Source organism: Pleurodeles waltl, chromosome 7 (assembly GCF_031143425.1).
Source record: "Pleurodeles waltl isolate 20211129_DDA chromosome 7, aPleWal1.hap1.20221129, whole genome shotgun sequence".
Taxonomy (NCBI): domain Eukaryota; kingdom Metazoa; phylum Chordata; class Amphibia; order Caudata; family Salamandridae; genus Pleurodeles; species Pleurodeles waltl.
This window is the reverse complement of record NC_090446.1, coordinates 7216068-7229501: the sequence shown is the minus strand read 5'-3', so window position 1 is coordinate 7229501 and position 13434 is coordinate 7216068. Positions and strand designations below refer to the sequence as shown.

At 47.2% G+C, this 13434-nt stretch overlaps 1 protein-coding gene across 2 annotated transcripts in view; it reads left to right on the top strand.

The window, feature by feature from the left end:
- LOC138303531 (zinc finger protein OZF-like) overlaps nt 1–13434 on the top strand; it is a 45241-nt gene that overhangs the window by 20395 nt on the left and 11412 nt on the right. For both annotated transcript variants that reach the window (XM_069242745.1, XM_069242744.1), the window contains exon 4: nt 723–833. In XM_069242745.1, the coding sequence (XP_069098846.1) occupies nt 723–833 (111 nt within the window). The remainder of the gene's footprint in view (nt 1–722; nt 834–13434) is intronic.

The window sequence follows — 13434 nt, the reverse complement described above, 5'->3', positions numbered from 1 at the left end:
AATGTATAGAGAAATACTGCGTGCTTCAGCCATAGAAATGCTGAACATGGATTATTATCTGGGCATTTAGTGGTATTTCTGGAGCAGTCAGCTTAACATAGCAGCCAGGAATTAAGTTATTTTAGCTGTGTAAATAAAAATGTTGCATGCAGCTGTACTAAAACTCTTGGGTGTTAGGATTACACAGTACGACAAAAGCAATAAGTTGTCAATCAACATGAATAAAACTAAAACAAAATTAACATATTCTGACCCACTGTGCCTTTTACTTTGAATCTCATCTTATGATGGGGGAAGCGAAGAGGCCTCATGGCCATTGGTGTGGCTGGGCACATGGGGCTTGATACACAAAAATGCAAGTTTACATTTGTGAAAGTTTACTATTTGTTTTTAATTAACTATTAGTTAATATGAATTTTATGACTATTGACAATCTGCACATAAAAAGATAGGCTTGCCATAGCCTTTCTCCTCTTTCCCTGTGTATTAGCTGATGTGACCGGGTTGAAATGGGGCAGAGGGTGGGCATTTGGTTATTGAGGGTGTATATGAACAGAAATCCCACACCCGCGATGGACCACTGATGCCTTTATCTGTATAATAATATATCAGATGCTAAGACTGGAGGTATCTGTTGCAAGAAACATGGCACTGACCCAGAGTTATGCTCCAATCCCAAATACCCAGAGTTAATCCGTCCTTTGATTTTTATTTTATTCCAGAAGAAGATTTCACCACGGAAATGATCACCGTCATTATTAAAGATGAGGAAGAGACCGATCCCCTGATCAACCCAAACTCGAATGAAATACAAAATATTCTTTGTCCTGGTGGTAAGTCCTCTTCTATAAAACAGCATAGCACTGCTTGATGTAAGCAACCATATATCTTTTACAACTGAATTCCTCACTCTGGTTTGTCCTGCTGCGCTTGTATGCAAATTTCCATTTTAAGATACAATATATTCCTTCAAAAGATTATTTTTAGATTCAATTTAGTTAGAATTAGCCTGACTACACTACCGGTATAAATATACAAAAACAAGACACTTTATATAGAGACAAGTGTTATTTCTTCTCAATACCTCATAAGAGAAATAAATTAAATTATGTGGAAAGTGATACCAAGTAAAACTTAGAGGGAATTTAAAGAATGGTGGGCTGCCTGGCTGGTCAACATAGGCTATGGCATCTTCTGCCCTCCTGGAGGACTGCCCACAAAATATTTTGCTGGCAGGCATCTGTAAGTCTTCAGTGCAGTGGCCACCGCACGCTAGGCCAGGAACTTTGCAGGGTGGGTATTGTAGGAGGCTGGCCTGGTTTGTAGTTGGTACCTTGGGTACTCACACCTTATACCAGGTCCAGTTATCCCTTATTAGTGAAATGTAGTAGTGTTCTAGCAGCTTAGGCTGATAGAGGTAGATGTAGCAGGGCAGCTTAGGCTGATAGAGGTAGCTGTAGCAGAGCAGCTTAGGCTGAATTAGGAGACATGCAAAGCTCCTGCAGAACCACTATAGTTGCACAGTACGTATACACAAGTAAAGACAATACTCAGTGTTACCAAAAATAAAGGTAGTTTATTTGGGTGACACAAGGTCAAAAATATCTTAGAGGCAATACTCCTTCTGGAGGTAAGTATTATACACAATATATGCACTAGACACCAAAATAAGGTAAGTAATTAGACATAGGATAGTGCAAACAATAGGAAATTCTATAGAATGCAATGAGAGAAAATAGGTCTAGGGGCAACACAAACCATGTGCTAAGAAAGTGGAATGCGAATCACGAATTCCCCCTAGAAGTGTGATGTGTAGAGAATCGCTGGGAGAGTAGGAAAACCACAAAGGTGAGTAAAATACCCCACCCCAGAGCTCTGGAAAGTAGGAGTAAAGTACTGCAAGTTTCCTTAGGACACACTACAAGTCGTGATTAGAGTTATTGCAAGAGCCAAGCAAGACAGCAGCCAACAAATGGTGGATTCTTGGACCTGAAGACCTGCAAAGAGAGGAGACCAAGTCCAGAAGTCGGAAGAAGTTCCAGGAAGAACAGGAGCCCCTGCCAACCTAGAAGAGGGTGCAAGAGAAGAGTCCCTGGTTGGACGAAGACTGCAGAAATGCACCCAAGGAAGATGTGAGCAGGTTCCTGCATGATGCAATGGATGTCCCACGAAGAGATGTTGGATGCAGGTGAGTTTCGGCGCTGGATTCGTCACGCCCTGGTTCAAGCAAAGCTGCGTTTTGCGTCAAACTGGTGCTGCCTGGACCCAAGAGGGACCTGGGGGCCTCAACTGAGATTGGGGAGGCAGAGGGGGCTCCTAACACTGGAGGGAACCCACAGATGACCAGACGGCACCCATGGAGGTCCCAGGACACGGGGACAAAGGAGGTGCAAAATGCGGTTGGTGCAGCACAACAAAAGAAGGTCCCACGCCGCCGGAGAACAACTCACTGAGTTGAGCGTCGCAGGATGGAGTACTGGGGACCTTGACCAAGCTGTGCACGAAGGATTCTTGCAAATAGTGGCCTCAGGAGGAAGAGATGACGCGGTGCACAGGGGTACTGTCGCAAACCGGGAAGGCAAGCTCTTACCTCTGTCAAATTTGGACAGCTGGACCTTAGGACAGTCTGTGACGAAGGAGTCCACTGCCTGTGTTCCAAGGAGCACACTCGTCGCCAGGAGAGGAGTCCAGGAGACCCAGTAGTCTTAGAAGGTGCCTGCATGAGCACATCACTCCAGGGAGATTTCTTCGGTCCTTCTGGTGCAGGATGAAGACAGGGAGTTCCCAGAGCGTGCACACCGTGGACACTGTTGCAGTTGCTGGCTGTAGCTGAAGTTGCAGAAGAAAAGTAGCCCTTCTGGATACTTTGTGTTCGATGGCATATGTTGCTGCAGATACACATGTTTCGCACAGTCCGCTGCCTGGTGTTGGGCTCGGAGTATTACAAGTTGTTTTTCTTCGAAGAAGTCTTTTTTGGTCACGGGACCGAAGGACTCCTCCCTCTTCGGCTCCATTGCGCATGGGCGTCGACTCCATCTTAGATTGTTTTTTTCCGCTGTCGGGTTCGGACGTATTCCTTTTCGCTCCGTGTTTCGGTTCGGAAAGTTAGTCAGAATCTCAGAAGAAAGCGTCGGTATTGTTCCGTTCGGTATCGGGATAGTTAGGTACATCGACACCGATCATCGGAAGACTTTGGGGTAGCTTCGATTCCCCCATCGGGGCCTGGTCGGCCCGACCGCGTGCGACGTCGAAGCCGATGGAACGGACCCCGTTTCGTTTCTGCCCAAAATGTCACAGTAAGTATCCTTATACAGATCAGCACTTGGTCTGTAACTTGTGCTTGTCCCCCGAGCACAAGGAGGATACCTGTGAGGCCTGTCGAGCCTTCCGGTCCAGAAAAACACTCCGGGACCGAAGAGCCAGGCGTCTACAAATGGCGTCCACGCCAACAAAACAACGTTTCGACGACGAAGAGGAAACATTCTCGGTTCCGGAATCAGAATCCGGAGACTCCGACGTCGAACAACAGCAACAAACAGTGAGTAAGACGTCGAAAATTAAAACCATCGAGAAGACAAAAGCCCAGGGGACGCCACTGCCAACAGGCCATGGCTCGACCCATAAAACCGGCGACCCGTCGAAGGCGCCGAAAAAGGGCACGCCCATAGCGAAGACACCCGACTCCGGTCGAGGGACCGCCATGGAGCAACCTCGGAGCCGAGATAGCGGCTCCGAGAGGCAAAAACAAGATGCCGGCACCGAAAAACATCGGCACCGAGACACACTGCCGAAAACCACAAAAATTCTGTCGGTGCCGAAGCCGAAAAAAGATTCTCTCTCGGCGCCGAAAAGTTCCACACCTTCATCCTACACAGAGGAACAAGGAATAAGTGGCCAGATGCACAGATTTGGACAAGAGCTCCAAAGTGTAGAATCAGACTACACACAAAAGAGACTGTACATCCAGCAAGACACAGGGAAGATATCAACCCTTCCCCCAATAATGAGGAAAAGAAGGATCGGACTTCTCAAGGATGACGCACAACCACAAGCCAAAGTGGTTAAAAAAGTCACGCCTCCGCCCTCTCCACCACAACAGGCATCGCCGGCACAAACACCGCCACAAATGCACTCACCAGCGCAAACTACCATAAGTCAAGATAATCAGGATCAAGACGCTTGGGACCTATATGACACCCCAGTGCCGGACAATGATCCCGATTCATACCCCACAAAGCCGTCACCGCCAGAGGACAGTACCTCATACTCGCAACTGGTGGCTAGGGCTGCAGAATTCCACAATGTCCAACTGCATTCCGATCCTATAGAGGATGATTTTTTATTTAACACCCTCTCGGCTACACATAGCCAATATCAATGTCTCCCAATGCTACCAGGGATGTTACGGCACGCAAAACAAATTTTTGAAGAGCCCGTAAAATCAAGAGCCATCACCCCAAGGGTGGATAAGAAATACAAACCACCACCCACAGACCCAGTGTTTATTACTTCGCAGTTACCACCTGACTCCGTAGTAGTAGGGGCAGCTCGCAAGAGAGCAAATTCCCATACATCTGGCGACGCCCCACCTCCGGACAAAGAAAGCAGAAAATTTGATGCGGCAGGAAAAAGAGTAGCATCACAGGCAGCCAACCAGTGGCGCATCGCAAATTCACAAGCGCTGCTGGCCAGATATGACCGCGCACACTGGGATGAGATGCAACTTCTCGTAGACCATCTTCCCCAGGAATACCAAAAAAGGGCGCAGCAAATAGTTGAAGAGGGACAAACGATCTCAAACAATCAAATCTGCTCTTCACTGGATGCAGCCGATACTGCAGCGAGAACAGTCAACACTGCTGTCACCATAAGGAGACACGCTTGGCTCCGCACTTCAGGCTTCAAACCTGAAATCCAGCAGGCTGTCCTTAATATGCCCTTCAACGAGAAACAACTTTTTGGCCCTGAAGTGGACACAGCCATTGAAAAACTTAAAAAGGACACAGACACGGCCAAAGCCATGGGCGCACTCTACTCCCCGCAGAGCAGAGGCTCTTTTAGAAAAACTCCATTTAGAGGGGGGTTTCGTGGCCAACCCACAGACCCCACCAGCCAACAAACAAGAACCACACCATATCAGGGTTCATTCCAAAGGGGAGGTTTCAGGGGATATAGAGGGGGTCAATTCCCAAGGAGTAGGGGAAGATTCCAGACTCCAAAAACACCTCCACCTAAACAGTGACTTTCAAGTCACACAACCCCTTCACTCAACACCAGTGGGGGGAAGACTAAGCCAATTCTACCAATCTTGGCAGCAGATTACAACAGACAATTGGGTATTAGCAATAATCCAACATGGCTATTGCATAGAATTCCACAAATTCCCACCAAACATCCCTCCAAAAACACGCAAAATGTCACCACAACATTTAGAACTTTTAGGACTAGAAGTTCAAGCACTACTGCAAAAGATGCAATAGAGTTAGTACCAGTACAACAAAAAAACACAGGAGTTTACTCCCTGTACTTTCTAATTCCAAAAAAAGACAAAACATTAAGACCAATATTAGATCTCAGGACACTAAATACCTACATCATATCGGACCACTTTCACATGGTCACACTACAAGACATCATTCCACTGCTCAAACAGCAAGATTACATGACCACATTAGACCTAAAAGATGCGTACTTTCATATACCGATACACCCTTCTCACAGAAAGTACCTAAGGTTCGTATTCAAAGGAATACATTACCAATTCAAAGTGTTGCCATTCGGAATAACAACTGCACCAAGAGTGTTCACAAAATGTCTAGCAGTAGTAGCAGCACATATCAGGAGACAACAGATACATGTGTTTCCTTACCTGGACGATTGGCTAATCAAGACCAACACAGTAAAAAAGTGCACAAACGACACCACATATGTCATACAAACCCTTCACAAACTGGGTTTCTCCATCAACTATACAAAATCACACCTCGAACCGTGTCAGACACAACAATATCTAGGAGCAACCATCAACACATCAAAGGGAATTGCCACTCCAAGTCCACAAAGAGTGCAAGCATTCCACAAGGTAATAAGTGCTATGTTTCCAAACCAAAAGATACAAGCAAAATTTGTGCTAAAACTTCTAGGCATGATGTCATCATGCATAGCCATTGTCCCAAACGCAAGACTACACATGCGACCCTTACAACAGTGCCTAGCATCACAATGGTCACAGGCACAGGGTCAACTTCAAGATCTGGTGTTGGTAGACCGCCAAACATACCTCTCGCTTCTATGGTGGAACAGCAACAATTTAAACAAAGGGCGGACATTTCAGGACCCAGTGCCTCAATACGTTATAACAACAGATGCTTCCATGACAGGGTGGGGAGCACACCTCAATCACCACAGCATTCAAGGACAATGGGATGTACACCAAACAAAATTTCATATCAATTACCTAGAACTGTTAGCAGTATTTCTAGCGTTAAAAGCCTTTCAACCCATAATAACACACAAATACATTCTTGTCAAAACAGACAACATGACAACAATGTATTATTTAAACAAACAAGGAGGAACACACTCAACACAACTGTGTCTCCTAACACAAAAAATATGGCAGTGGGCGATTCACAACAACATTCGCCTAATAGCACAATTTATTCCAGGGATCCAAAACCAACTAGCAGACAACCTTTCGCGAGACCACCAACAAGTCCACGAATGGGAAATTCAACCCCAAGTTCTGAACAAGTACTTTCAAATTTGGGGAACACCCCAGATAGATTTGTTCGCAACAAAAGAAAACGCAAAATGCCAAAACTTCGCATCCAGGTACCCACACCGCGAATCACAAGGCAATGCTCTATGGATGAGTTGGTCAGGGATATTTGCATACGCTTTTCCCCCTCTCCCTCTCCTTCCATATCTAGTAAACAAGTTGAGTCAAAACCAACTCAAACTCATACTGATAGCACCCACATGGGCAAGACAACCTTGGTATACAACTCTACTAGACCTTTCACTAGTACCGCATGTCAAACTACCCAACAGACCAGATCTGTTAACACAACACAAACAACAGATCAGGCATCCAAACCCAGCATCATTGAATCTGGCAATTTGGCTCCTGAAATCCTAGAATTCGGACACTTACACCTCACACAAGAATGCATGGAGGTCATAAAACAAGCTAGAAAAGCTTCCACTAGACACTGCTATGCATCTAAGTGGAAAAGATTTGTTTGCTACTGCCATACCAATCAAATCCAACCATTGCATGCCTCTACAAAGGACATAGTGGGATACTTACTACATTTGCAAAAAGCGAATCTCGCAGCAATATCTGCTTACCTACAAACTACTCATTCATCGTCTCTATTTAGAATACCAGTTATTAAAGCATTCATGGAAGGGCTAAAAATAATTATACCACCAAGAACACCACCAGTTCCTTCCTGGAACCTTAACATCGTCTTAACAAGACTCATGGGTCCACCTTTCGAACCCATGCATTCCTGTGAAATGCAATATCTAACCTGGAAAGTCGCATTTCTCATTGCAATCACATCCCTCAGAAGAGTAAGTGTAAAGAAATGGCTCCCTGTTGCAGTTACCCCCCACTTTTTGCCTGATACTGATGCTGACTTGACTGAAGTGTGCTGGGAACCTGCTAACCAGGCCCCAGCACCAGTGTTCTTTCACCTAAAATGTACCATTGTTTCCACAATTGGCACAACCCTGGCACCTAGGTAAGTCCCTTGTAACTGGTACCCCTGGTACCAAGGGCCCTGATGCCAGGGAAGGTCTCTAAGGGCTGCAGCATGTCTTATGCCACCCTAGGGACCCCTCACTCAGCACAGACACACTGCTTGCCAGCTTGTGTGTGCTGATAGGGAGAAAATGACTAAGTCGACATGGCACTCCCCTCAGGGTGCCATGCCAACCTCCCACTGCCTGTGGCATAGGTAAGTCACCCCTCTAGTAGGCCTTACAGCCCTAAGGCAGGGTGCACTATACCACAGGTGAGGGCATATGTGCATGAGCACTATGCCCCTACAGTGTCAAAACCTTAGACATTGTAAGTGCAGGGTAGCCATAAGAGTATATGGGCTGGGAGTCTGTCAAAAACGAACTCCACAGCTCCATAATGGCTACACTGAATACTGGGAAGTTTAGTATCAAACTTCTCAGAATAATAAACCCACACTGATGCCAGTGTTGGATTTATTAAAAAATGCACACAGAGGACATCTTATAGATACCCCCTGTATTTTACCCAATTGTTCAGTGCAGGACTGACTGGTCTGTGCCAGCCTGCTGCTGAGAGACGAGTGTCTGACCTCATGCGGTGAGAGCCTTTGTGCTCTCTGAGGACAGAAACAAAGCCTGCTCTGGGTGGAGGTGCTTCACACCTCCCCCCTGCAGTAACTGTAACACCTAGCAGTGAGCTTCAAAGGCTCAAGCTTCGTGTTACAATGCCCCAGGGCACTCCAGCTAGTGGAGATGCCCGCCTCCTGGACCCAGCCCCCACTTTTGGCGGCAAGTCCAGGAGAGATAATGAGAAAAACAAGGAGGAGTCACTGGCCAGTCAGGACAGCCCCTAAGGTGTCCTGAGCTGAGGTGACTCTGACTTTTAGAAATCCTCCATCTTGTAGAAGGAGGATTCCCCCAATAGGGATAGGAATGTGACCCCCTCCCCTTGGGAGGAGGCACAAAGAGGGTGTACCCACCCTCAGGGCTAGTAGCCATTGGCTACTAACCCCCCAGACCTAAACACGCCCTTAAATTTAGTATTTAAGGGCTCTCCCTGAACCTAGAAATTAGATTCCTGCAACAACAAGAAGAAGGACTGCCCAGCTGAAAACCCCTGCAGAGGAAGACCAGAAGACAACAACTGCCTTGGCTCCAGAAACTCACCGGCCTGTCTCCTGCCTTCCAAAGAACTCTGCTCCAGCGACGCCTTCCAAAGGGACCAGCGACCTCTGAATCCTCTGAGGACTGCCCTGCTTCGACGACGACAAGAAACTCCCGAGGACAGCGGACCTGCTCCAAAAAGACTGCAACTTTATCCAAAGGAGCAGCTTTAAAGACCCTGCAATCTCCCCGCAAGAAGCGTGAGACTTGCAACACTGCACCCGGCGACCCTGACTCGGCTGGTGGAGAACCAACACCTCAGGGAGGACCCCCGGACTACTCTACGACTGTGAGTACCAAAACCTGTCCCCCCTGAGTCCCCACAGCGCCGCCTGCAGAGGGAATCCCGAGGCTTCCCCTGACCGCGACTCTCCGAAACCTAAGTCCCGACGCCTGGAAAAGACCCTGCACCCGCAGCCCCCAGGACCTGAAGGACCGGACTTTCACTGCAGAAGTGACCCCCAGGAGTCCCTCTCCCTTGCCCAAGTGGAGGTTTCCCCGAGGAAGCCCCCCCTTGCCTGCCTGCAGCGCTGAAGAGATCCCTTGATCTCTCATTGACTTCCATTGCGAGCCCGACGCTTGTTCTAACACTGCACCCGGCCGCCCCGCGCCGCTGAGGGTGAAATTTCTGTGTGGGCTTGTGTCCCCCCCGGTGCCCTACAAAACCCCCCTGGTCTGCCCTCCGAAGACGCAGGTACTTACCTGCTGGCAGACTGGAACCGGGGCACCCCCTTCTCTCCATTGAAGCCTATGCGTTTTGGGCACCACTTTGAACTCTGCACCTGACCGGCCCTGAGCTGCTGGTGTGGTAACTTTGGGGTTGCTCTGAACCCCCAACGGTGGGCTACCTTGGACCAAGAACTGAACCCTGTAAGTGTCTTACTTACCTGGTAAAACTAACAAAAACTTACCTCCCCCAGGAACTGTGAAAATTGCACTGTGTCCACTTTTAAAATAGCTATTTGTGAATAACTTGAAAAGTATACATGCAATTGAAATGATTCAAAGTTCCTAATGTACTTACCTGCAATACCTTTCAAACAAGATATTACATGTTAAATTTGAACCTGTGGTTCTTAAAATAAACTAAGAAAAGATATTTTTCTATACAAAACCTATTGGCTGGATTTGTCTCTGAGTGTGTGTACCTCATTTATTGTCTTGTGTATGTACAACAAATGCTTAACACTACTCCTTGGATAAGCCTACTGCTCGACCACACTACCACAAAATAGAGCATTAGTATTATCTATTTTTACCACTATTTTACCTCTAAGGGGAGCCCTTGGACTCTGTGCATGCTATTCCTTACTTTGAAATAGCACATACAGAGCCAACTTCCTACAGTAAGTGAAATACAGGCATTTACCATACAAGAACCATTTATTCAAATACACAACAATAAAATAGTTCTAAGAATAAATCCAAAATTTCTACCAAAAGTAATCTCACCATTCCATTTAAATCAAACAGTAGAATTGCCAGTGTTCTTCCCACAACCAGATTCTGTGGCTGAAAGGGCACTACATACATTAGACATCAAAAGAGCACTAATGTACTACATTGACAGAACAAAGCTAATCAGGAAAACAAAACAACTGTTCATAGCTTTTCAAAAACCACACATAGGAAATCCAATCTCTAAACAAGGCATTGCTAGATGGATAGTCAGATGTATTCAAACATGCTATCTTAAAGCCAAAAGAGAATTGCCTATTACACCAAAGGCACACTCAACCAGAAAGAAAGGTGCTACAATGGCCTTTCTAGGAAACATTCCTATGAGCGAAATATGTAAGGCTGCAACCTGGTCTACGCCTCATACATTTACTAAACACTACTGTGTAGACGTACTAAATGCACAACAAGCTACAGTGGGCCAAGCTGTACTAAGAACATTATTCCAAACTACTTCAACTCCTACAGGCTAAACCACCGCTTTTAGGGGAGGTAACTGCTTTACAGTCTATGCGAAACATGTGTATCTGCAGCAACATATGCCATCGAACTGAAAATGTCACTTACCCAGTGTACATCTGTTCGTGGCATTAGTCGCTGCAGATTCACATGTGCCCTCCCGCCTCCCCGGGAAGCCTGTAGCCGTTTAGAAGAAGATCTTAAATCTTAAACATTTGTACATTTGTAAATAATTATTATAAACTTTTTATGTACATACGTATTCACTCCATTGCATGGGCACTATTTATAGCAAACAACTCCATCCTCACCCTCTGCGGGGAAAACAATCTAAGATGGAGTCGACGCCCATGCGCAATGGAGCCGAAGAGGGAGGAGTCCTTCGGTCCCGTGACCAAAAAAGACTTCTTCGAAGAAAAACAACTTGTAATACTCCGAGCCCAACACCAGGCAGCGGACTGTGCGAAACATGTTAATCTGCAGCGACTAATGCCACGAACAGATGTACACTGGGTAAGTGACATTTTCATGCTGTTACAACGGTTCCTGGAGCAGTCAGCGGTCGATCCGAGGTCAGAGGATGAAGTAGTAGTTGCCGAGGATTCCTGCTGGAAACTTGCAAGTAGAATCTGAAGAGAAACCTACAGGAGAGACCCCAAATATCCCTGAGAGGGGGATTGGCTACCTTATCAGGTAAGGACCTGTCAGGAGGGCTCTCTGACGTCACCTGCTGGCACTGGCCACTCAGAGGCCTCCAGAGAGTCCCCACACCTTGGAAAACAAGAAGGCTGAAGTCTGGGACACACTATAGGAGCTCTGGGCACCACCCCTGGGGTGGTGATGGACAGGGGCGGGGTCACTCCCCTTTCCTTTGTCCAGTTTCGTGCCAGAGCAGGGACAGGGGGTCCCTGAACCGGTGTAGACTGGCTTATGCAAGGAGGGCACCATCTGTGCCCTTCAAAGCATTTCCAGAGGCTCTGGGAGGCTACCCCTCCCCAGCCTGAAACACCTATTTCCAAAGGGAGAGGGTGTACCGCCCTCCTTTCAAAGAAAATGCTTTGTTCTGCCTTCCTGGGACTGAGATGCTCAGACCCCAGGAGGGCAGAACCCTGTCTGTGATATGGCAGCAGCTGTAGCTGTAGCTGCAGTGCAAGCCTCAGAGAGCTGGTTTGGCAGTTCTGGGGGTCACTGGTGGAGCCCCCGGGATACATGGGATTGGCCCCCCGATACCAGATTTGGAATGGGGGGACAATTCCATGATCTTAGACACCTTACATGGCCATATTCGGAGTTACCATTGTGAAGCTACATATAGGTATTGACCTATATGTAGTGCACACGTGTAATGGTGTCCCCGCACTCACGAAGTCCGGGAAATTGGCTTTGAATAACGTGGGGGCACATTTGCTAGTGTAAGGGTGCCCTCACACTTAGTAACTTTGCACCTAGCCTTCAGTAATTGAAGGTTAGACATTTAGGTGACTTATGAGTTACTTAAGTGCAGTGAAAATGGCTGTGAAATAGTGTGTACACTATTCCACGCAGGCTGCAGTGGCAGTCCTGTGAAAGGGTTTGTCTGAGCTCCTTATGGGTGGCAAAAGAAATGCTGCAGCCCATAAGGATCTCCTGGAACCCCAATGCCCTGGGTACCTAGGTACTATACACTAGGGACTTATAAGGGGAGTCCAGTGTGCCAATTGGAATTGGTAAATAAAGTCATTAGCCTATAGTGACAAATTTAAAAGCAGAGAGAGCATACGCACTAAGGGTCTGATTAGCAGAGCCTCGGTGACACAGTTAAGCACTACTAACAACACACACATTAGGCCACAAACTATAAGCACTGGGGTCCTGGCTAGCAGGATACCAGTGAGACACTGACTTTTAGTTTTTTATCTATGTAAAACACACTGACACACACTCACAAACAGGCCAAAAGTGGGGGTAACCATGTTAGAAAGAGACAACTTTCTCCCAGGTATCATCTTTGTTTCCCTTTGCAAAGTTGTTTGTTTTTAATGACATACTCCAGTCTGTGGTCCAGATGTGAGTGTTTGCTCACTCTGTGTTGGGGTAAGTTATTTAGTTCTCCGTCCAAACCCACAAGAGCTTGCATGGCAGCCCCTGGAAGTGAAATCTAGTGATGGTGACACAGCCGTAAATAAAGCGAGGTGCTTGTCACTCAGAAATCAGATATTTTTTTGTTAAGCGCACTACTTACCTAGAGGGTCTCAAGGCGCTTGGGGGTCGGGGAGGGGGATGCTACTGTTTGAAGAGCCAGGTCTTGAGGCGCCTCCTGAAGGTAGGGAGGTCCTTGGTCGTACGTAGGTTGACGAGGAGGGAGTTCCAGGTTTTGGTGGCAAGGTGGGAGAAGGATCTGCCGCCGGCTGTGGTACGGCGAATGCAGGGGACGGATGCAAGTGTGAGGTTGGCAGATCGGAGCTGGCGTGTTGGGACGTGGAAGTGGAGGCGCTCGTTGAGGTAGGCTGGTCCGTCGTCGTGGAGAGCTTTGTGGGAGTGGATTAGGAGTTTGAAGACGATCCTTTTGTTGACGGGTAGCCAGTGGAGGTCTTTGAGGTGAGCCGAGATGTTTTCGTGGTG